The 24,358-nt window shown below is 27.7% G+C and overlaps 4 protein-coding genes and 2 long non-coding RNA genes across 22 annotated transcripts; 2 read left to right on the top strand and 4 right to left on the bottom strand.

Annotated features, from left to right (window-relative positions):
* Positions 1–1,064: 1,064 nt before the first annotated feature.
* On the bottom strand, positions 1,065–7,048 carry LOC149030426 (uncharacterized). Its single transcript, XR_016178787.1, has 2 exons — positions 5,757–7,048; positions 1,065–5,172 (listed from the first exon to the last, which is right to left on the bottom strand). It is a non-coding gene; the product is annotated as an uncharacterized LOC149030426 (long non-coding RNA).
* A 1,538-nt stretch (positions 7,049–8,586) lies between these two features.
* Positions 8,587–11,064, bottom strand: RpS9 (ribosomal protein S9). Its single transcript, XM_015330074.2, has 4 exons — positions 10,925–11,064; positions 10,184–10,422; positions 9,472–9,658; positions 8,587–8,802 (listed from the first exon to the last, which is right to left on the bottom strand). Exons 2-4 carry the CDS (start codon positions 10,404–10,406, stop codon positions 8,631–8,633), a joined length of 582 nt encoding a protein of 193 aa, XP_015185560.1. The 5' UTR covers positions 10,407–10,422; positions 10,925–11,064; the 3' UTR covers positions 8,587–8,630.
* On the bottom strand, positions 11,032–20,015 carry LOC107071241 (luc7-like protein 3). 7 transcript variants are annotated; one of them, XR_016178802.1, is made up of 10 exons: positions 19,279–19,610; positions 18,873–19,121; positions 18,533–18,739; positions 18,290–18,451; positions 18,010–18,197; positions 17,833–17,924; positions 17,656–17,766; positions 15,754–15,816; positions 15,610–15,680; positions 11,032–11,099 (listed from the first exon to the last, which is right to left on the bottom strand). XR_016178802.1 is itself a non-coding variant. In XM_015330060.2 (8 exons), exons 1-7 carry the CDS (start codon positions 19,381–19,383, stop codon positions 17,693–17,695), a joined length of 1,077 nt encoding a protein of 358 aa, XP_015185546.1. In that variant the 5' UTR covers positions 19,384–19,610; the 3' UTR covers positions 15,062–15,680; positions 17,656–17,692. The 7 variants fall into 7 exon arrangements, 5 of the variants coding, with proteins under 5 accessions (XP_015185546.1, XP_089035276.1, XP_089035277.1 ...); XR_016178801.1 differs by lacking the exons at positions 11,032–11,099; positions 15,754–15,816 and having other exon boundaries at positions 15,062–15,680; positions 17,078–17,766; XM_015330060.2 differs by lacking the exons at positions 11,032–11,099; positions 15,754–15,816 and having other exon boundaries at positions 15,062–15,680.
* On the top strand, positions 11,495–15,124 carry LOC107071243 (mitochondrial glycine transporter). 10 transcript variants are annotated; one of them, XM_089179156.1, is made up of 8 exons: positions 11,495–11,736; positions 12,364–12,426; positions 13,600–13,718; positions 13,799–13,883; positions 13,986–14,165; positions 14,292–14,463; positions 14,549–14,808; positions 14,894–15,124. In XM_089179156.1, exons 1-8 carry the CDS (start codon positions 11,647–11,649, stop codon positions 14,918–14,920), a joined length of 996 nt encoding a protein of 331 aa, XP_089035282.1. In that variant the 5' UTR covers positions 11,495–11,646; the 3' UTR covers positions 14,921–15,124. The 10 variants fall into 10 exon arrangements, with proteins under 10 accessions (XP_089035282.1, XP_089035280.1, XP_015185551.1 ...); XM_089179154.1 differs by adding an exon at positions 12,563–12,621 and having other exon boundaries at positions 11,508–11,765; positions 14,549–15,124; XM_015330069.2 differs by having other exon boundaries at positions 11,511–11,765.
* A 6-nt stretch (positions 20,016–20,021) lies between the features above and the next one.
* LOC107071244 (uncharacterized) lies at positions 20,022–21,735 on the top strand. Its single transcript, XR_016178806.1, has 2 exons — positions 20,022–20,929; positions 21,173–21,735. It is a non-coding gene; the product is annotated as an uncharacterized LOC107071244 (long non-coding RNA).
* On the bottom strand, positions 21,081–23,605 carry LOC107071242 (uncharacterized). 2 transcript variants are annotated; one of them, XR_016178803.1, is made up of 8 exons: positions 23,469–23,605; positions 23,292–23,409; positions 23,043–23,204; positions 22,737–22,970; positions 22,528–22,659; positions 22,243–22,415; positions 21,983–22,163; positions 21,081–21,501 (listed from the first exon to the last, which is right to left on the bottom strand). XR_016178803.1 is itself a non-coding variant. In XM_015330064.2 (7 exons), exons 1-7 carry the CDS (start codon positions 23,603–23,605, stop codon positions 22,070–22,072), a joined length of 1,050 nt encoding a protein of 349 aa, XP_015185550.2. In that variant the 3' UTR covers positions 21,081–22,069. The 2 variants fall into 2 exon arrangements, 1 of the variants encoding a protein (XP_015185550.2); XM_015330064.2 differs by having other exon boundaries at positions 21,081–22,163.
* Positions 23,606–24,358: the final 753 nt, after the last annotated feature.

Here is a 24,358-nt window from a genome sequence, read left to right as displayed (position 1 = left end):
AAATTACTGTACAAACAAATCTACAACAAATTGCAACTAACTCAACAAATTAATTTTCAATCTTTTCCTTTCTTTTTTTTTGACTATTAAACTATTGACTATTGACCCACGTAGTATCAATTTCTGTCACCATTTTGTTCCAACTTATCCCCACCAAAAAAAAAAAACAAATTATTAAAAAACACAACTCCTTTTCAAATAATTAAGTCACCACTCGTACTAAATGAACATTCGCAAGAAAAATAATATTCTTTCTTTTCTAAATGTATCATCTAACAAATGTAAAAATAAATTTATCTCATGACTCATTTTTCCTATCTTAATAATATGAGATTAAATTAAGATGAGATGATATCCCAAGCAGCAACAACACAACGACTCGGAGACTACGACGATCAAGTTTCAAATTAGCATACGTTTGAAAATCTGTCATTGGAATAACGTGTAGTACGTTATTAATACGTTATCCTGCATAATGCATGATGGACAATACTTCCCCCAACCCCCACCCTTCCATTTATCCATCCATCCATCCACCCACTCAGTCACTCACTCACTCACTCACTCACTCACTCAGCCATCTTCTATCTCTGGTTTCTAACACACATACGATTACTAACGTCGTTCATCTTTGTCTCGTGAGATGATCGTGCATGGAATTTCAACAGGAGAAAATCTTTTGGAAAATTTTCAAACCACCACCTACCACCATAAGGGTGTATACTATAATAATCGTTAGAAGATAGTAAACTATAATAAAAAAAAAAAATAAAAAATACATTTCAAAGGATTGTATTGGGATCTCTGGGAGGGGCGTGGCGTAGCGACCTATCTACTTTAATTTTGAATTTAGTCACCAGATAGCGTATTCAAGTTCTAGAGATCCCACGTGACATCGTAGCAATTCGACCTATATACTCTAATTTTGAATTTAGCCACCAGATAACGTATTCAAGTGCTAGAAATCCCAATATTGGATATAATATTTATTGTATTACACTTGTATTATTATTAATTATATAATTAAAATAATAATATATAAAATAATATAATTAAAATATTAATATAATTATATCCAATTATTAATATATATATATATATATTTTTATAATACAATATTATCTTTTTCTACTTATCAACATGAAATGTGTTTGAATTGTTTATAAATAAAAAAGAAAAAGGCCCACACATATACAAACACATCCACTATTAAACGATTTTAATATTCTCGTGGTTGTGTTTTAGATTTTTTTTGTGTTCATTCAAATTGTTAATGCAAATTATACATGTTCTTGAGTTAATGTTAGTTGCATAATAAACTTTCTACCATAAAATGATAGATAAGAATAAAAGAAAAAGAGAGAGAGAGAGAGAGAGAGAGAGTTAGACCTGGCAAGAATCGTAAACGTCGAGTTGTCGTTTTATACATGGTTTTATGTGTTTTGTGTCTCTATGTATAATATATCTGTGTCTATGTATGTATGTATGTATGTATGTATGAGTATACTGTCTATTTCGTGTTGAGAAGACTGACATGAGATAATGACGAGGTAATGGGACGAGTTTGCAAAATATTGAGAGCTTGACTCGAGCTCGTGTTTCGTTATCAGAATTCCTCATTGAAGTAGTTGCAGCACATCCTCCTTTTAGTGTATTATACTCTCCTCATCCTCATGTACTTCCTCATTCTCATACTAACATGTAAATGATAAATTAATAAATGATAATTAACAATTAAATGTTAAAAAAATGTAGAAACCAATTTTTGAACAGATCGTAAAACTCAATAGTGTTTCTATGTATTTATATATATATATATATATATATATATATGTGTGTGTCAGGTATCTAACTTGTTAGATTATAAAAATAAATAAAATATAATAGTATTTGTCTATATTATTCATAGTATTAGAATAATAACAAAATGAGATGGGTAACCCACAACTTAGGATAAACTGTTGAAACACCTTAATGTGGTAAACCGATCGTACAGGGACAAGCAAATCAGTAAAATATTCCGTCGGTCTTACGATTTGCGTTGCAAAGGAGCCAAACGACCAAATTTGCATTTTCAAAGCGCGTATATTAGCATGCTTCGTCCATGTCACCAATTCGGATAGCCACTATATACTGTCAACGTCAACTTATACGAAGATGAATCTTCCTCTCTCTTTCTCTCTCTTTTATGGTCTTCTAAATTCAAGAAAGAATTTCAATCTTTCTATTTCCAAAATTCTCATTTAAAAAAAAAAATTATTATTATTATTATTATTATTATTATATTTATTATATATATTAGTAATATATATTTAAGTAATATTGTTACTATTATAGTTACTATTAGTATTTATAGTAATTAGTATACTATATAATATATAATATTATATATATTATTATACTACTATATATATTAATAATAAATAATAGCAATATATAATACATAATATTATATATTAATAAATACATTACAATTAATTCCATAATTTATCATTAAACAATCTTAATAATTCTTCACCAATTAACATTCAATCATTGAATAATACTTAAATATTAAATAAACAAATATCATATCCACACTAGTGTTAAATCTCCAAACACACACAGAGACTTCATTTGATCTTCTTAAACATCGAAGGTCGGTGTAACAGAAGATCTAACAAAGTGAATGATAGAGAGAGATGAATATCACAATTAATAGATAAATTAGACAGAGAGAGAGAGAAGTAGAGTATGTATCGAAACATTTTAGCAGGTACACGCTTAAATACAAAGAGATCTTGTTACGTAAGGGTTCGGTAATACGTTACATCGAAGATTTAACTGGATGGCATAGCATCCTAGTAGTCAGTCGTCTACTATACTATGATAGTTACATGCTTTCGTCAGTCCACATAAAGCCTTTGGCTCTGATGTTTCTACAATGTTCGCAACCACTCTCTCTCACTCTCTCTATCAGAATTAACACAAACAAGGACAAAGAGACAACTCATACCACCTCAACACAAAGACACACGACGACGATGACGAAACGAAGATGAAGACACACAACGATGACTATCAATGTGTTTGAGACACTCTCAAACACATACATACATACATATATGCTTTGTTCGTTTAGTTATAGTATGCATCTAATTTACTATAGCTGTTATCTATCCACGCACGTGTGTTTCCTTTGTATGTAACCGTGACTATAAACCCTTTATCCTTCTCTTTATCTAATTCTAATTCTAATCTATCTATCTTTCTTTCTTTCTTTCTTTTTTTCTCTTATAACCATTGGCGTAACCTACTTGAATGTTCATAGGAAGAAAGCGATACGATTGTAAGTACCAGACAATTATGCTTATCCCTACCCCTTTGCTTTTCCTTCTCCTTCTTTTATCTTCTCTTTTCTTCCCTGTGGCGGCTTCGCTTTCATCCCCTCGTGGATCAGATAAAACCACAAGGACGGATCCTTGGAAAAATTTTCTATTATCCTTTCTTCCTTCCTTCTTTCTTTCTTTCTTACTTACTTACTCTTTCTTTTCCTTTTGGTATCTTCAATTATTTTAATACATGAATCGTTCATAAATACCTCACTACTTTTACAATTTTTTGGTAGTTTGGTTTTTTTATCATTTTGTGCTAAAATATTTGATCGATATGCTTCTATTTTTATATTGGAAATACATGTTGTTTTTTGTTAATAATTAAATTCAACATAAGAAAAAAAATTGTAAGAATTTTCCACGATTTATTGGATAATTAATTGAATTATTTATTGTCTCTGTTATTTCTTACTTTAAATAGTTGAACATTTATTAAGTTATTGATTTATAAGTTAATTTATTTAATTAGAAATATATTATTTAATTAATCTATCCTCATAATAAATTCATATATCTTAAAATATATATAAATTACGTGTCACGTTGTTTGTCCGCAATGGACTCCTAAATTACTGAATCAATTTTATTAAAATTTTGCACACTGTCTGCAGTTTCATCTAACTTGAAAGATAGGATAGTTTATATCTCAATTTATAATCGAATTATTTGTTTATTAACAAAAAGTCATGATTATCTCTGTTAATTCGATAAAATTCTAAACAGATGGCGATATAAGGTAATTCGTTGACTTAAAGACGTGTGTATCGGACTGATTGTGAGCCTCACAGTAAATTTATAATAATTGGTGTAATTTTAAAATTATAGATAATAAAACAAAAATTCAACTTGTATTAAACTTTCCAAACTTTGCTACGCCATTGAACAACGCGTATATTTGCTAGTGTCTTTTCTATCTTTCTTTCTCTTTGTCTTTCTTTTTCTTTCTTTCTTTCTTTCAGGACACGCGTACACGAGAGTTGGCGCACCCTGAAACTGGAAGAAATGCCAAGAGAACGTGTGCCTCTCGACTTGAAAACTCTCTCGATGAAGAAAATTCAGTAGAAACGGCAACAAAATAAAAAGAAGAAAATAAAATAAAACAAAACAAAAACAAAAACAAAAACAAAAAAGAATTTTTAAAAACTATTCTCTGTGTGTACATACTTAATAATAATAAATTAAATTATTTCAACATATTTAATTAATTTCTCAAATATTTCATACAAGTTACATTATTCCCTGAATAATAATAATAATAATAATAACAACAACAACAATTTGAGTTGCACTCTTCCATCATGGAATGCATACACATATATGTAACATTTAATATTAAATATTTCAACACGTGAAACATTGAACATAAGTTTGAAAATGATAAACTCACTCTCTATCCTTCTCTCTTTCATTTTGATACAAAATACTATAATATTCGACTAGGTTCCAGAGAGAGAAAGAGAGAGAGAGAGATCGTTAAATTGAACCAATAAAACGTAAACATATTGAAACATATTTTACATACACATACGTTGTAATTGGTCAAACGTGATCGATAAACGTAACGATTGATTTTCTATGCAACGTTGTTGTTGTTGTTGTTGTTGTCCGAGTAGTATCATCGATAACAGTTCTTCGTTTGAACTTTGTCGTTTGCATAGGAAATCTATCCGGTGTCCTAAAAACAAGGTATTCCAATACTCCTTTCATTTCAATTGTCCACGTGTTCCTCCAAGTGTTCAGTCGAGTAAAAAGTTGTAGTTTTTTTTAACGGGTAAATTTTGAATTTGAAAAATTTGATCTGAAAATGTAGAAGTTATTAAAAATGCATCTAATAAATAAATCTAATTAACAATGATTACAATATGATACAAAATATGAAACTGTTGTTAAACTATTGCATTAAATCATTAAACGAAACTTGTTAACTCGACCTAAAACACACAAAATCCTAATTTATATTTCTAAATAATTAATTACAATTTATTATTCATTATATATAATAACAACGAATTCACCTTATATCGCCATCTGTTAGAATCTTATCGAACTAACAGAGATAATCATGACTGCTTAGTTAATAAACAAATAATTGACAATAAAATAATATTGCGATTATAAAATTGATATATAAACTATTCTATCTTTCAAGTTAGATGAAACTGCACACAGTATGCAAAATTTGATTAAAATCAGTTCAGTAATTTAGGAGTCCATTGCGGACAAACAACGTGACTCGTAATTTATATATATTAAGAAAGAAGAAGATATGTAAATAAACATTTGATTATCGTAATAAGATAAGACTTGACAGAATGAGATTATTATACACGTTTGTTCAACATTTGAAAATAAATGAATAATGAAAACAAGTTGGAAGCTTACTTTAGTTAGACAGTTTAAGAAGATCAAGGATTTAAAGTAGGCTCTCTCTCTCTCTCTCTCTTTATCTTCCATGAGTCTTTGGTCTTTTCTAAATAAGTTACTCGGAATTTAACACGTATCCTTAACTCTTGTTCTAATGAAAATATATACACCTGAGTCGGTATATTAGGATTACGACGAGTGGTGCATACCATAAGTAAGTTGCGCAACCAACACGGAATGTGTACAAGCCTCTCTTTCTTAACAACCAACCTGACACTAGCTTATAATTTGAGAGTGGGGATGAAAGTTATGCGATTCTTATTAAAATACGAGAGAGAGAGAGAGAGAGAGAGAAAGAATGAGTATTGTCAAGTGTCATTTGTGATTTCAAATTATCACACGGTGCTTATATTCTAAACATCAACATTGTTAACAATCTGATACGTTAAAGTACATTTTCAAATATACATTGACGAAACAAAAATTAATTTATTAATATATATATATAAACTATATGTTAATCTTAAATTAATACAAAATTGTATATATTTGATATATTGTTTGTCAATATTAAAATTATTTCTAACTTTCTATCTAATTTAATTTAACTCTTAGAAAAAAGTAAAAACAATCTTCAAAAGACGTAAATCACTAGTGTAAAGATTAATCCAGTTTGCAAATCTTTTGCGTAAACATAATTAAAATTAAAAATCACGATTAGACTTCATCGTTTCACGTGATCTCGACTAAATTGCAATTTCATTTATTTTATATTAATTATATACTTGCGTTTACTTGAACTTTGAACAAAAACGTTATCACTTTAATTAATCAACTAACGTTATATTAGCTTTACTATAATTATAATTATCTCAGATTAATTACATCTTAAGAAAAAAAAAAAGAAAATATTCAAACAATAAAGGAAGATTTAAAAAAAAAAAAAAAAAACGAAACAAACACACCACCACCACCACCATGGAAAACTTCTCAACAATTTTTCTTCTCGATGCTACTCGAAGTCGGTCAAGAAGCATTCTTCTTCTCTCTCTCTCTCTCTCTCTCGATCGTTCATCTTTAATGCATCATCATACTCTCTTTCAAAAGCTGGACCATGTCAACAAGCTTGTCCCTATTTTTTTTTTTTATCTATGCATGCCAAAATCTATATATATATATATATATATATGAAGTGCAATAACTCTATTCAGTTAATTTCTTTTCCCATGAATATTCCATGAATATCTTCAATGACATAAACTTTCAAAAACTTCGTGTCTTCGAAATTATTTACTCGCGAGATAATCCCCCACCCCACCCCACCCCTTTCCTCCTCCTCCTCCTCCTCCAATTTAAAATCATGTTGTCATATTTAAAATTTATCCCTTAAACCAAGCCTTATCATTGCTGATATAATTGCTCGTTAGTCGAGTTTATTCAGGACACCCTGTGTATATCGGAGAGTACATATATACCGGGTTGCTCGGAAAATTTAATTAAACAGATTTATAAAAAAAAATACCATTTTATTTTATTATATTTTTTTTTTTAAATAAATATACTATTTATTATTTATATTTGCCTAAAAGATTAAAAATTATAAAGAAAATAATTATCATTTGAAATTATCAAATGGTACACTTAATTACACTATTGTAAACTATATATATAATGGTAAACATAATTGAAATTTATTAATAAAAAAAATATATAAAAAGCTAATTAAAATTCAAGAATTTTCTGAGCAACTCCAATATACATAACAATCTTGTACTATACCGGTTGTTGAATAACAGTAAACTTAACTGATTCCTTCTACATTATAAAATTGTCTATTTTATTTTGACTACTACGATTATCAGATATTAAATTTAAAAAAAAAAAAAAAATAATTTCCTTAGTAAATTTCGTACTATCTAATATAAATTGGCGATGATCATTAACCAGCAAACACTTATCTCCAGACATCCTGTATTTGCTCACGAACAGTAAACCGCTATTTAAACTGCTTGATCTCACTAACAAGAGAGACCACGATACTCCTCTTCCTCTTCCTCCTCCTCCTCCACCTCCTCCTCCTCTCCACTTCTTAGTTTACCTATCGTTTCAGCAAACTATCCACTTCCATTATTTTTTATTCCCGTAACGTATGTAGATATATACGTGACCTTGCTTTAGGCTTGTATTTTAAACTTCTTTACAATGCTCGCAAAATGTGAGACTTACGACTCTACTAAAAATAAAGAAGAACGCGAAATAAAACGTAAGACTACAAATCAGTCGTCGTCGTCGTCGTTGTTGTCGTCGTCTCTTTCGTTGGATACGTGAATTTCATTTAAATTTAATCTACCGACGATGTTGTTTTACGCATGAATTACAATCAGACAAGTTTTCTCTTACTGCATGTAATAATTTATCTTGAAGTAAAATAAATAACAAGAAAGGAAAAATAACGAAGTGGATAGGATCAGTTGAAATTAGTTTACCAAACCTATTGAAAACAAATTGCAAAGAGGAAGAATAGCAAACTTTTTCTACGAGGTAAAATCAAATCAAAAGGAAAACTAATTGGAGTACTACACAACATCTATGGATTTTGGATTTTGTACAAAGATTAGGTACAAAGAGGTACACTAGGTACAAGACTAGGACTTAGGTACAAAAGGAAAAGTATTTGAACTGATTTGACAATACCAATGGATTTTGGATTAGGTGAAACGACAGAGGAAAAGCGTTGTTGCTTTGATTACTTGCATGGAGTAAGGAAAAATTATGTACAACGCTGATCAGGAAATGAAAATTTCAGAAAGAACAATCTTCTATGAACTTAAACATTTGAACAACGATGTTTAATCTTAGATGATATTTTGTTTATTCAATCACATTTTCAGTTTAATCTTCTTCTTCCTCAGGGGCAGCACCACTAGAGCCCTTACGCAAGTTCTTCCTCTTTACACGGCCAGGTCTGCCACTTCCGAACGGTGACTTCAATGAGAAGTCAATGTGCTTTTGCGAATCTAATCGTACAATGAACGATGGGATGTTCACCACTTGTTTACGCACCCTGAAACGATACACCGTAAGTCGAATCCAAAATCCTTTTTCTTTTTTTTCAAAATAAAACTATTTTTGAATTACTAAATACTCGAGGAATGAATTTATTTGCTATTGATGTCTCGAAAATTGTTAAACTTAAATACCGAATATAAGGATGACGGATTATTGTTCCAATATCAACAACAGACGTTAAACGTTAATATTTAATTAACGTTTAAGTGGCCTGTATGAAATTAAAGTAGCTTCAAACATTTAACATTCCATTCGATTGAAGTCAAGTTTTAAGATAAATGGTGTCAAGTCAGGTGTGATCAACCAGGTAAATTGTTGTCCTGACATCTGTAGTAGCAAAAATGTTCTATTATAGGATATTGTCACACGAATTGTTTTTATAAGCATCAATGAAGTTACGCAAAAAAAACAAAATGTATTTTAATTAATATGATGCTTCGATAATCGTAGATTAAGACTTGAGTGTGATTGTTTTGTCTCCTGGGTTGAAACTCGACAAAAAATAATTCTTGCCCAGAGATTAAACCAGGCTTTTAATCTCGCCTTAAATGATTAGAAATGATCTTCAAGTAATTCAGATATTTCTTGCCCAAAATTTAAGGCTACAATAATCTTATTATTATATAAATAATTATTTATTTTGGTTAGATTAATATAAACTCACCGAATGTGACGTTGACGAATCAAAACTCTGGCATGATGAATCGATTTAGCAAGACCCAATTTAAATACTTGAGTTTGAAGACGTCTTTCCAAGAAATCTTCAATTTTCAAACCAAGAACGTAATCGAGTTTCATGTGTCCCTCATCCAACACACCGATTCTTACCAAACGTCTCAACAATGCATTACCTAAAATCAAATCACATTATTTAGAAACACAAATAATATTTGAATATTTATTAAACATATATTTGTTTATTTCTATTTTGTTTTTCAGAATGTAATATATACTCCTCAAAATTGTTAGGTCAAGAGGTGTCAGAAAATAAATTATTATTTCATCATATAATATTTAAATACAAATTTATCTAAGTTATATTATTTTATAACCTAAAATATCTAATAAAGTTAACCCTTAAAGTGCACATGGGGTGTTTGACACCCCAACAAATTTTAACGGTACTGAATTCGAAAAAATGGGTTATTTGTCGCCATCTAGTGGTTAATTCAGATGGATATAAAACTTATTCTATTTTAAAAAAGATGTAACAAACTACTTTTACAAAAATTGCGAGGTCTAAATATTAAATAGCAGCTTCAGGAGACGCGTTCAAACACGTTGGGGTGTCAAACACCCACAGTGCACTTTAACTAACTTTTACCAAGTGTGCACTTTGAAGGTTAACCCTTAAATAAAAATATATATATATATACCTTCGAAGAGACGTTTAGGATCTTTTTCTTCCAACGTAAGAAGTTCTCGAGCAGCTTTACGAATTTTAGCCAAAGTGTACTTGACTCTCCATACTTCACGTTTGTTACGAAGACCATATTCACCGATAATTCTTAACTCTTGATCTAGACGTGCTTTTTCATAAGGACGCCTGGGTGTTACGTAGGTCTTTGAAAAGACCGATGGAATTCGTCCGTTAACCATTTTGTAAGATCGTTACCTAATTAAAAAAAAAATAAATATTTATAAAACCATGTACTCATTAAAACAAAACAAAAATACATAAGAATAAATAATTCACCCGTTTATTATATTTTTAAATTGTTATTTGATTTAAATATAAAAAACGAAAGTTGTTTTAAGACCACGTGGTAATTCAAATGGAAATATGCAAGAAACAAATCGCACAATGAAAGAGGAATCCTCCATTTTTATATTCTTATTTTATTTTATTTATTATATTGCTACTAAATAGAAAGATAAAAAATGAATATTATTAATGCAACGTGTTAATTCGAGTAAAAATATACAAGAAAAAGAAACATGGAATAATCAAGATGGAGACCACATTTTCAATTAATTTTTCAAAGACAAAATTAAAGATGAAAAATACATAATTTCTTCTATTAATTATATGAATTAATTAAATAATAATAAACGAACAAATATTAATAATAATTATAAAACATTTAGTAATAAAATAATTGTTAAAATTATCTTACCTCAAACTCCGCTTGAAGCAACGACCACACTGTAGCGAGATGAAGACGAAAATGGCCGAGCTCACCGCAACCGAGAAGATCTTCCAACCGACCAATGATCACGTGTTATAATGTTAGCCAATCACGAACGACTCGAAGCTACTGAAGCGCCTCGTAGCGATCATTTTTGAAAACACTGCAAATTGCAAAAAAATTTAAATAATAATTAATAAAATAATGAAAATTCAAATATTAAATAATAAATATTAAAACGATATAAAAAAAAAAATTCATCAATTTGCGAAAATAAACTTATTTAATAATAATTTTATTTTTTTTTCTTATTATATTCCATTCCTTTGAAAAAAAAAAAGTATGTCAAGAACCTATATTTCATCATACATCTAATCAATGTTATTGATAATAATTAAAAATATTCATATTATCATAAATGTTTGTGAAATTTTTCAATTATTGAAGCAATGGAATATTTAACATATTTATCTTATTTACTGTATTAATTACTTTCCTGTAGATTAACAAAAACATATTTTATATTACATTATTTTGATACACATTAAAATAAATTCAGTATAAATAATATGATATAAATAAATAAATAATACACAATGCAAAATATTTAAACTTACAACTTTAGTTTCTTAAAATAATAAAATTAAAACACTTTGTGTATTGCTTTCAAAATGCAAGCCACGTGACAGAACAGACAAAAATAATTAAAAATGTGTTTAAATAAGGAAACATTTCACAATGTATTTTGGATAAATGAAAAATATGAAAAGTTAAATAATAAAAGTTGTTTAACAATACACGTGAATAATGACAATTATTAAAATATTAGGTAAATAACCAAATTTCATTACCAAATGTTAAAGATAACCTAATCTATAACCACATTTCTTGAATATCATTATTTATCTTTTCTTATCGCAATGATATGCAAAAATAACTTTTACATGATGATTTCCGTTTCGTGTGTTATCATTTTTTTTAATCAAAATTTGATTTGACGTAAAATTTATAATCCTGTTTTCTTATTATTATTAACCAACAAATACGTGTTTTACGTAAGTCATTAAGATCTCACAACAATTCTATCTAACTTTCAAAATATATTGTGAAAATTATATCTTTTTCAATGGAAAAAAACAAAAAGACAAAAAAAATATTATCTGTTTGTACAAACAATATTTTGTTGTTCGCATTGTAATTTTAAATGACTATTAACTTTCAAAATTATTACCCAATTGTGATGAATAATTAACATTTACAATGAGACTCTGCCAAAATTGATATTACACTAATAACTTCTAGTGATTAACAATTAAACACATTCAAAAGAAAACATTAAACTTAAAAATGTATATAATGAACTTCTTTAAGAATCCTTAATAAGTCACGTTTAAATCACGTTTCTCTACAATATTTATTTATGATAGCACTTTGATATGGAGGGTCATTCTATTGACCTGGAGAGCAGAGAAACTCAGATAAGCAAGGAAGTAAGTATCCCCTTCACGTCTTCAATGACTTCAGAATCTCTAACGGCACGAGACAGTTAAGAATGGTTTTATTTTATTCCTTTAATGTATAACAACAGTTAGACTTTAGTGATCATTTTACTTTATATTTCACAAGCATCCAATCTATTACCAAAAAAAAAAAAAAACAAATAAATAATGGAGGTTGTGGTAACTGTAAGTATTATTATTTCTTTTAAACTCATTGCATATATCCAATCCTTTTTTTTATATATAAATTGTTATTTTTTTTTATAATAAAAGTAACATAGAAGGTATACATAAAACCTTCTTATAATTGTAAAACAATTGTTTTTTTTTTATTTTTTTTATTATATTTAAATGTGTAATAGAAAATTGTTTTATTTTTTTGTTTTTATTTCACCATACCACACCATACCTTGTCGATATTAATGAAATATTTGATATCTTTTTTTTGGTTTCATATTAAAAACCAAAATTCATGTTATTGAACATCGTGTTGTTAATATTAATATTTAAATGAATAATTTATAATATTTCAAAGTATATCCTCTACAATCATCATCCAATGTATGTCGAAATGAAACTCATGTGCGATTAATATATTTTTTTTTTTTGATTATTTTTCAAGTAGTAAACAATTTAATTTCAAAATAATAATGCAATATCAAGATAATATTAATATACGTAATAGTGTAACCCATTTAAATGTTACCAATAATAATAATAATAATAATAGGATTTGCAATAATTTAATCATCCTATTTGTAAACCTAATTATTGGTAAATCTTCCAAATATCAAAGTTTATCAATGTTTTTTTTTCATTGATAAGTTTATAAATTATTACTTTGGTAAAAAGTATAACAATTTTTTTTTTTTTTTAAAAAAGATGATCTCTAGAACTTGCATTATAAAGATAATAATTGTATTGACCTCTTGAATGAGATTAATATAATTCACGTGAGGGAACTCGTGCGATATTATCACGTGAGAGACATAAATTTAAATGATAATAATTAATAGCTATAATATTTGTATTATATATTACACAATGAACTTGACTAATTAATTTTCCGATATTGATATAAACGTCTGCGCATTAAACTCGGTTGATGATAATTACATGAACAAAAAATCAAAATAATCATTGAAAATAAATGTATTTTTACAGTATCCTATATTAAAGTCTTTTCTTGCTGGCTCATTCTCTGGTACTTTTTCAACAATCTTATTTCAACCATTGGATCTAATCAAAACTAGATTACAAAGCAGAGTTAACAATCATGTTGAGTAAGTAACTATTAATAATATAATAAATCAAATAAATTAGCATTAGTTTAAAAAATGTATGATGCATAATCTACTTACAGACCAACAAAAAATGGAATGCTTAAAACAGTTGTACATATAATAAGAAAGGAAAATGTATTTGGATTATGGCGAGGTATGACACCAGTAAGTAATCTATATGCAATAATATATCTAATATGTTCAATAAGTATACTAATTGTATAATAATAATAATAATAATAATAATACAAAAATAATTTGTTGTAGTCTATAACAAGGGTCATCCCAGGCGTTGGTCTTTATTTTTCTTCTCTTGATTGGTTAAAACATGCATTACAACTAGAAGAACCATTGACACCACTACAAGCTATATCATTAGGTATTACAGCACGTTCTATGTCCGGTGGTTTATTAATACCAATCACTGTTGTTAAAACACGATTTGAGGTACAAATGCATTAAAATAATATTTCAATACGTTGTATTGATATGCAGTTGTTTGTTTTTTTTTTTTTTTTTTTTGTTTTTTTTTTCACAAAATACTTAATGTTATTAAGCTATGTTTGTTTATAGAGTGGTGTTTACAAATACAATAGTGTTTCGGAAGCTTTGAGGCTTATATATAAGCAAGAAGGTATTAAAGGTCTGTCCAGTGGTCTAGTACCAACGTTACTTCGTGATGCACCATACAGTGGCCTTTATCTATTATTTTATACACAATTAAAACAAATGGCAAGTCATACAGGTAACTTACAACAAAGAGAATAAATATTCATTCAAAAAGTTTGTTTTCTTACTAATACGAATTCTTTCTTCTTTTGTTTCTTTAGAATTCGTTCATAAAAATACTTCCATATCAGTGAACTTCAGTTGTGGAATTTTAGCAGGAATTTTTGCTTCAATTGTAACACATCCACCGGACGTTATTAAAACGAAAATGCAATTATATCCAAATGAATTTAAAACTATTTACAGTGCCACTTATATTGTATATAAAAAGTACGGAATATTAGGATATTTTAAAGGAATAGTACCCAGAATGTTAAGAAGAACACTGATGACTACCATGGCTTGGACTGTTTACGAACAGGTATTATTTACATTAGGTCAAAAATTTTTAAATGTTACTTTGATTATTATGCTCTTATTGTTAAATTCACGAATTCATTTTACAGATCACACGAAGCATTGGGTTAAAATAAAATTTAATCTTTCATTATTACTGATTAATTGACATAAATAAAAAATTATACGTCATTTGAACAATTATTTATATATATATATATATATATATATGTATATATATCTATATGTATGTACAGTATTAGAAAGAAGCAGCGATGTATTGTTCATTGTATTATCAATTTATGTATTTATTTAAATAAATTATATATTTTTATAGATTACCTAATTGTCAAACTTATATTTTGTATATTACAATTGTACAAGATATTATTACCAGCTATTAAAATGATTTATTTTTTTTTTTGTTGTTGTTTAAAATTCATCTTTACCTGTATTTGTTATGTCATTGTTTTCTACGTTCTTTATCAAGATCATTTTATTAATTTCAAATAACAATAATTACGAGTATTACAACGCAATCTATGGACATGTTAACCTTGTTTAAATAGGTATGTATAATAAAATAACAATTATTTGTAAGATTTAAATAAAATGGCAATCAAATAACATATACATATATTTAAAGGCCGATTTATATCATCAATTATTAAAGATTCATTTTGTTTTTGTTTTTTTGTTAATATTATATATCTATATATATATATAAATATAAATAAAAATTATATATACATATATATAAATATATATATATATATATGTATAAAATTTATAAATTTTCAATGTGAAGATTATGCAAAATCTTTACCTTAATAATATATAAAGCGGAGTGCAGGTGGATCCTTCGAACTGCTTAATTTCCATTGTCCTGTCTTCATTCTGAAAATAGATAATCAATGTTTTAGAAGTTAAGATTTAACAAATATTAAAATTTCGTACGAATCGCAATTACTTTATTTATACGATTAACATAATTCCCTTATTGTAGCTGTTGTTAACCTCATTATGTTAAATTCTTAAACAGAAATAATATATTTCAATTATATATGCATAAATAAGCAATTAATTAAATTCAAAATATCACTTTGATTGCAGCATTGAAATATCACTGTGAACTGTTGATTACGCCATGTTATTTATGATTTATGATATTATAAATCTTTCACAAGATAATTTATTAACAGACAAATCAAATAAATTAATTTTTATTAAAATATTTTTATTTTTTTCTATTTCAAATCGAATATATTTGTCTTCTCTTTTCTATTTTATTAAATACACATTTTAAATTAAATTAATCAAATGTTAACTACAATACAAAATGATAATATTGAAGTTAAAGTTAATTAGAATAAATGTTTATATTTCTGTAAGTAAATATTGAAAAAAAAAAAAAAGCAGATTATGTAACAATAAAGAAACATTTATATCATTATAAACAAGTTATACAAATGTAAGGACATATATAGAATATATATGTAATCTTCTCTATAAAAGCTGAAACGAAGGACATGGCAAACTGAATAAATATGAGACTATGAATGAATGAGGAAAGAAATCCTAGGAGCAGCTCAATTTATGATCCATATGGCCTCTGTTGTTGTGATCCTTTAAAAATAGACGTAGGACAATGCTACAGAATAATTCATTTTAACCCATATATATATATATAAAAAGAATAATTTAGCCCATACCCTAACCATTAAAGAACTAAAATAGTAAATAAAGTGAGACGTGCAAGAAGGAAAGAGAAAATATTGCATATGATACTAATTTCTCATCAACTTGTGTAGAAAAAATGGGAAGTAATAATAAGAAATACCTCATTAAATAATCTTTAAATAATCAATTAACAGTGGTGGTACAATATTAACGATGACACAATTGTAAAAATCTATTTGATAATTTTTGATATCGCCGACTATAGAAATAAGAGAAAAGTTATTTCGAACGTTAAAAGTTCGAAGTTGAAAAATACAACAATTGATCTATCCAATTAGTATCCATATAGGGTGTTGTCATTAACATATATATATATATTCATTCCTAAACGAAAAAACTCGCTGAGAAATAATCACTGAAAGTCATGTTGATAATGCTCCGATCAACTGCAATTAGGAAGTAAGGAAAGTAATAGCAGGAGTTTGTTATCATTTCCTTTTAAAGCACTAGAGCACTGAAGTATCACTCCAAAAATAAATCAATCATCAATTTCAAAAAAGTCTAACTTTCCTAATAAAAGGACATGTTTGGTATTATCATTCCGATATAAATACCTCAGAAATGCGTAGCAGAAGCTAGGTTTGTATAGTCACAGTCACACAGGGCACTGCCGTGTTGCAGGTCTACGGAAGTAGGCACTGTTTCCTCCACTAATTCACTAATTTCTTTTCGACAAAAAAGCTATGCAGTCGTTGACATAACATAATTTACTATATTTAACCTATGAAGACATTATACCGATCAAAGCAAGCATAGGTATACCTTCTCCTATCTTGCTCTGTAGACAATATCTATAATACTACATGATAAATATACCTTTATTTTGTGAACGACTTTACTAATCCTCGCTCGACATTACCTCGATGCAGCTTTTTTTCAAGCTATATGTTACATACAATGAGCTCGTCACATTGAAAATAAAATGCTGTACAATCAGGTCCATATGAAATTTAGTAAGAGCATTTCTCCAATTAATAGGCAGGATCAAAGACTGGTACGTTGTGACTGTATGCGATTCTTCAAAATCACAGATAATTATCATGTACATATTATGTGCATCTAATGAAACTCACCTGGTAAAGAACCTGTACAGTAAATGAGACGAATATATCGTTAATTGTTTAGTGCATACCTGGCTTAGTTCTCACTCACTAACCAATCAAGAGTAGTTACTTGTGACTTCGACTTCGAGATCGATGGCGACGACGATTATGGTGACTTGAACTTCGATGATCTCGATTTCCTATAAACAATAATTCAATACATTATTATACAGATCTCTTTAGTGTTTAAACTTTTTATCACATACCTTTATCGCGAGCATGACGTCGATGATTATCGTCATCGCGATGTCGATCATATTTCTCTCTAGACCTGCTTCTACTTCTATGTCCAGAATTTCTATAAAATCAAATTTCATATTTAGATTTTTAAATAAATTCTGTCGATAAGATTGATAATATAATATGATTATCAAAATACTTACCTATGACTTCCAGAGTCATGTCTACCCTTGTCATCGTCTGTACGTCTGCGACGTTTATCCCTTTCTCTGTCTCTATCTCTGTCACTTTCTCTCCTTCGTCTATCCAATTCTTCATTAACACGTGCTCTCTGCTTTCTCTCTTCTTCTCTTTTCTGCTCTTTTTCATCTCGTGCTTTTTCACGTTTACTCTATATAAAGACAAATTATTTGTATTAATACAAAATAATTAATCATAGGTATTAATTGTTAAAAAGAAAAAATTCTTAATTTGTTTATATACCATAATATCTTGAAGAGCACTTTTTAATCTGGCATAACCAACATGTTGTTTACCCATCAAGTGATCATCAATTCGTTGTTGAGCATCTCCGACAATCAAAAAAGCACCGCACACGTCACAAACTTCCATCTGTTTTTCTTGAGCAGCAGCTAATTCAGCAGTCTTAAATAAAACAAATCAAATATTAAATGAAATATTTAATAAAACATTTAGAAAAAGAAAACAACATTATATAAAACATACTTGATTATAATGACTATTGTCATTGGACTTTCTAAGAGCTTCTCGTTCTTCTTTTAATTGGTCACAAAGTCTCATTAGGCCTTGAGCTTGTTCAACGTTTCCTTGAATACCACTTTGTTCAGCTTCTTCGACTAATTTGTTAATCTTCTCCGTTAGCAGAGCTATTTGTTCTTCATTCCTTTGAGTTTGTGCTGGAGTCAAAGTAGGCTAAAAAGAAATATAAAATAATTCAAAAATTGATTATTATTGATCTTAATACTTTGAACTATGATTCAACAAACAAAGCATTCAATTCTACTTCTTATTAATTAGAGAGTTAAATAATACATGTAATACGTACTGCTTCGGTTCTTCCAATTAAAGCAAGACGTTGTTTGCCTTTTACAATTTTCCTTTCAACCTCGTTGAGCATACTTTGACAAAATCTAATAAATTCATCTTCGTATTGTTGTTTACGATAAGAATATGGCGCTTTCTCAAAAAGTTCTCTAGCTTCATCATCGTGTACTCGTGAACAAGCTCCAAGATCAGCTCGAGTGTTAACGAATAAATCGTGAGGACAGAATTTGACCAAATATAATTTGCAAAACTGTAAAATAAAAAGAGATTGACTGTTTAATCATGATTTAATAACAAATCAATTGATAATTAAAATGATATCGAAGGTAGAATCGATCGTTAATTAATCGATGTGTTTTCGTTATTTGTAAGAAAGTGAAGGATTATTTTTATAAATATAATCATACCTCTGGATCCTCCCAATTTAGTTCTTTAGGTTTTTCGTTAGGAAGAACATTTCTGTTTCTTCCCATAAGCTCGTCGAGTAACGCAGCAGCAGCAGCAGCAGCCATATTCCCAAATATGATTCAACACTCCCAATATAAAGGAATGCTTCCAAAGGTCGATGAGAGGGAATGTCCAACGTGATAGCTGTCAAAGGAACAATTTATTCCTTATTTAACTTTGACGGAAAAAAAGACGGATGATAAAAAAAATTGAACGTTAATAAAGTCTAGATTAATTCCACAAACATAGAATAATTAATAGCCAAGAAGATTTATAATTTTAATATAATTTGACAAACACTTTTCATGACACTGTAGATGACACTAGCGTGTAAACAGATGCAGTGTTTGACCACGGGACGCTACAGCGCTGCTGTCGCTAAATTTAAGGGGCTATATTCATTAAATGATACTAAACATTATGTTGTCAAAACAATGCTTATAGTCGTTTTATGAAAATCTCACTTAATACACATAAAGAAAAAGAAAACAATAAAAAATAATTACTTTTATTTAATATTGATATTTAGTAATTAGTTTTTTATATTATTTTCTAATACTACTTTCAGTTTGAACAATACCTTTGTAAATGTTTAATTTAAAAATATTAGAACCATAACCTAATAACCTTTGTATCTATAGGACTCTATAGTTAGTATGGAGAGTAGAGGCAGTGCTGTCAGATCGTGGGTAAATCTTACCCTCTCCCTGTGCCACTGGGATTGCACACAATGAAAGTTTTCCATGTCCGTATGTTTGGGATGTCGAAAGAAGCCGAGTGTAACCGAAGTTGGCGGTTGGCCATGGAGTGGCACACTATGAAAGCGACTCGTGTCGTCCGAACACAACCAACTTCGGTTACACTCGGCTTTCCTCGACATCCCAAACACACGGACATGGAAAACTTTCATTGTGTGCAATCCCAGTGGCACAGGGAGAGGGTAAGATTTACCCACGATCTGACAGCACTGAGTAGAGGTTAGGAGTAACATCTCTGTATATGAAAAGTGTCCGTCGAAAATGGATTCAATTAGGGTGGCGCCACAGTAGCTTCAGGGTAAATTTTAAAGGAAGCGCCAAATATTATTAGAGTAGGATTGAGAAATAAACAAGGAACACAACATTTTACCCATAACTGTTTTGTTATTCATATAATACTTTTTTATCAAATTAAATGATAAAAAATCAATAAACGTACTATTCACAGTTGACGAAATAAAATCACTCCGGCTATACGTTTTCTCATAACAAGCGCCATTCTGGAAGGTTTTTGAACTATTATTTATAGAAAACGCTGAAAACTTTTTCAAATTTTCTCTCATACGGTTTCCAACGGTTTTATATATATATATAATAAAAATATTTCAAATTTATTAAATGAAATATTAAATTTAAATATAAATCAAGATTATTGCACTTATATTCATTGACTTTTATATTGAAAATATTTTTATAATGAGTACGGAATGTTTTATAATTTTTCGGGATTATGTTAATGAAGATTTATCACAATGCATAGAATTATTTATAAATGAAGGATTAAACTTAGTAAATAAAATATTATCTGATATGTTTGGTGTAAAAAATGCTGGGTCAATACTTTTTTGGACAAGTATGTTTATGTTATGTTTTATCATCCGTATCGATGTTACTTATTACATGATTATACCTACCGTTTTTTTTTTAATAAAAATGATAACTTTTACAATAATATGGAAGAGAATTAAGAAGATTCGAGAAGAAATATGTAAAATTATAAAGTATTACATTCATCATTATTTATTTATTATTTTCTCATTAAGTTAAACAATATGAATTTGATATAAAATAGAATAATTTTATTTGATTTAAACAGGTCTTACGTGTTTGACGATTCAAAGTGTATATGGGTATTTGAAGTGTTAACACCTCATTCAAAATTAAATGTTCTTAAAGACGATTTTGTTTGGACATTTATAGTCGAGGAGGAATTATATTCACGTAACATCGACTTACTTAAATATGATAGACAAATAATAGCTATTATCTCAATAGATAAACACGAGACAATACCAGACTCCATAATAATAAAAAGATTAATTATTCATGAAGAATACAGAATGAAATATTTAGGGACTTACTGTTTGGATATGGCTCTTGCATTTGCCAAAAATCATGGATATGTTCTTATTTTTATTATGCTCTCTAAATACATGGATGATGCTATTAATATGGTTTCTAATAGAGGTTTTAAATTATATAAGAAACATGAATTAAGTTTTGTCAAATCACTAATGGCAATACCTACTTATGAATATGTATATAATTTACGTTCTAAGTATTATTATCCCAAATTTAAGAAACAACGTCATATAACAAGGACTTACAACCTTAATTTTTGACAACGAACATAAAAATAAAATAAATATTTAAAATTAAGATTATTTTCATCTATCTTCTGTGTTCTTTTTTTTATTTATTTTTTTTATTTTTTAAATAAACGTTCATTTCTTTTATAAGATTTTTTTTATAGATAGTATATCACTTCTTATCATTAGCAATAAATTTGATTTAGATTAATATTTTATTTTTATATTCAATTAATATTATTTATTATCATTTGTTTGTCTTCAATTATACTTTCTTTTTTATATTTTTATTTATTATATACAATTATTACTCTTACCTGTGTTATTATACTTTTGTTGATAAAACAGTGATAAAAGAATATCGATTTATTGTTCAATCCCATCAGTTCACTTGAAAATTATTGTCAGATAATATTATTTGTCTTATCGCTTTTAATCTGCCAGTATTTTTTTAATTCTACACCTTCCCAATGTTTCATTTTGATTCGATTTAAATAACTGAAATAATAAATCAATACAAAAAAAGAAATTGATTGTTTGTTTTTAAGAAAGATTTATCACAATAGTTATTACTTACTTCTCTTTGATGAAATTTAATATTTCCTTTTCCTTATCCGTTATGCCATTTCTAAATACGTTTAAATTCATTATTAATTGTTGCATATTTTGAATACCGATCAAACTCGTTGATATATCTTCACATTGCATAGCATACCACACTGCTAATTTGCTTATATCAACATTGTTTTCCTAAATAAAAATAAATCATATATAAGATAACATTATTGTATTGTTACATTTATAAATAATTACCCTTTAATAATTCCTTAATTCAATATGATAACAAATCAATAATAATAACCTTACAATATTGTGCAACATCAGTACAAGTATTTTTTATTTCTTCACTAGCAGGATGCCAAGATGGAGGGCCATTGCTCGTTAAAAGACCCATGGCAAGTACGGAGGCATTAATTATACCAACATTATGATTCTAAAATATAAACAATCCTTTTAATATTAATTTGTTATTATGAAAATTAGACAATTTTAATGAATTTAATTCTGAACCTTAAAAAATTCTATATACTGGATTAATGAATTATCTAATAAATTAAACCTGGAATAAGTTAACACACATGAAATATCAATATTGCTACGTTCAATGCATTCTTTTAAAACAGAAATGGGATAGCCAGTAATACCAATATATCTGGCTTTTTTATCAGCAATTTGTTTCAATAATTCCGGTAAAGTTTGTGAAATGATTACATCCAATGATGGAGCAAATTCTATGTCGTGAACCTGTAAAATATATACAAAGTTTTATATTTGTAAAAAAAAAAAAACATGTAACGATATGTAATACATATTTACCTGAATAATGTCAACATAATTCAATTTTAAATTACTCAAACTATTTTTAATACTGTCTCTTGTTTTTTCACGTGAAAAATCAAACATTTTGTCAACATTCAACTCGTATCTTCCAACTTTGGTTGCAATGTAATAAGCTTGACGTGGAATTCCTTCCAATGCCTAGTTTTCAAATAATGAAAAAGAAAAACAAAGATGTTAACAAAAATAAAGAAAAGAATGAAAATTTCTTTTACAACATAATTTTACCTTTCCCATAATCTTTTCTGATTTTCCTTCTCCGTACCATGGTGATGTGTCAATGTAATTTACACCTTCTTTTATAGCTTGTCGTATAGTTTCAATTGCTTCTTTTTCATCAAAATTACTACAAATAAATACAACGTTAATTAAACAAAATAATGCTAAATTTAATTATTAACATACCCATAATGAACACCAAATGGTCCACCACCTAAAGATATTTTACTGACGTATAAATTTGTATTCCCAAGTTTATTATATTCCATTGCTTTAATTGTTTCCAGATCATGGAAACCTTCGACATAAGTTGGTGGTAACATAATTTTATATATATATATATATATATAATTTAAAACAATTATTAATGTTATATGTACAAAACAATTATTTGTACTACTGTATATAACTATATATATATATCTAAATGTCAGTATAAAAGATTGTAAAAACTTTACAGGAATATTGTTCTAAATAACACAATGTTTTAAATTACTATTTAATGATAAATACTATTATCATGTCACGAGAAAAGATAAGACTCCTACAAGAAAAAAGAAATACTAAAAGTTTTAAGTGTTTTAATTGAAACATTGTACATCCAAGTTCTCTTATTGGTCATTCTTATGTAACTGTTAAAAAAAGCAATTCAAATCTTGTTCAAAGTACAGTTTCATTTAAATTATTCGTTGATTTCATTACAATTGAACAAATATTAACTTTTAATTAATGAAAATCAATCTTAATAATGTTTAAATAAAACAATACTTATATTTTATATACATATCTTTAAATTTTATTTTTGCAATGATCACCTAGGCAACTGAAATCAATCAGAGTGGTTCTTTTTTTTTAACAGTTTGCGGCTAATTCAAAATTTTACGTTTTTAATTTTACAAAATCGTATATTTTATTATTATATCTAAATTATTGTAGTTTTTAAATCTCTTTGTTTTTTTTTTTTTTATACCGTCAAACAGGAATAATAAAAATTATAAAAATGGTATGTTTAATTATATGAATATAAATATAAATCTGTGTGTGTTTTTTTTATATATATATTCTTATTTCTAATT

The sequence above is a fragment of the Polistes dominula genome, unplaced genomic scaffold, assembly GCF_049000335.1.
Source record: "Polistes dominula isolate Pdom_NZ unplaced genomic scaffold, Pdom_raw_medaka contig_37, whole genome shotgun sequence".
In the NCBI taxonomy this organism is placed as follows: Eukaryota; Metazoa; Arthropoda; class Insecta; order Hymenoptera; family Vespidae; genus Polistes; species Polistes dominula.
The sequence above is the reverse complement of the archived record's forward strand: the minus strand, read 5'-3'. Positions and strand labels throughout refer to the sequence as shown.

Excerpts from the sequence above, each read along its gene's own strand:
- RpS9 (XM_015330074.2), bottom strand. The coding sequence starts at position 10,406 with ATGGTTAACGGACGAATTCCATCGGTCTTTTCAAAGACCTACGTAACA. Across the intron at positions 9,659-10,183 it reads TCCTAAACGTCTCTTCGAAG|GTAATGCATTGTTGAGACGT; the intron begins GTATATATATAT and ends ATTTGATTTTAG. Across the intron at positions 8,803-9,471 it reads ATTCGTCAACGTCACATTCG|GGTGCGTAAACAAGTGGTGA; the intron begins GTGAGTTTATAT and ends GTATCGTTTCAG.
- LOC107071243 (XM_015330065.2), top strand. The coding sequence starts at position 12,373 with ATGGAGGGTCATTCTATTGACCTGGAGAGCAGAGAAACTCAGATAAGC. Across the intron at positions 12,427-13,599 it reads AAACTCAGATAAGCAAGGAA|TATCCTATATTAAAGTCTTT; the intron begins GTAAGTATCCCC and ends GTATTTTTACAG. Across the intron at positions 14,166-14,291 it reads TTGTTAAAACACGATTTGAG|AGTGGTGTTTACAAATACAA; the intron begins GTACAAATGCAT and ends GTTTGTTTATAG.
- LOC107071241 (XM_089179150.1), bottom strand. The coding sequence starts at position 19,383 with ATGGCTGCTGCTGCTGCTGCTGCGTTACTCGACGAGCTTATGGGAAGA. Across the intron at positions 18,452-18,532 it reads ACAATAGTCATTATAATCAA|ACTGCTGAATTAGCTGCTGC; the intron begins GTATGTTTTATA and ends GTTTTATTTAAG. Across the intron at positions 17,925-18,009 it reads CATGACTCTGGAAGTCATAG|AAATTCTGGACATAGAAGTA; the intron begins GTAAGTATTTTG and ends TTGATTTTATAG.
- LOC107071242 (XM_015330064.2), bottom strand. The coding sequence starts at position 23,605 with ATGTTACCACCAACTTATGTCGAAGGTTTCCATGATCTGGAAACAATT. Across the intron at positions 23,205-23,291 it reads CAGAAAAGATTATGGGAAAG|GCATTGGAAGGAATTCCACG; the intron begins GTAAAATTATGT and ends TTTGAAAACTAG. Across the intron at positions 22,971-23,042 it reads ATTATGTTGACATTATTCAG|GTTCACGACATAGAATTTGC; the intron begins GTAAATATGTAT and ends TATATTTTACAG.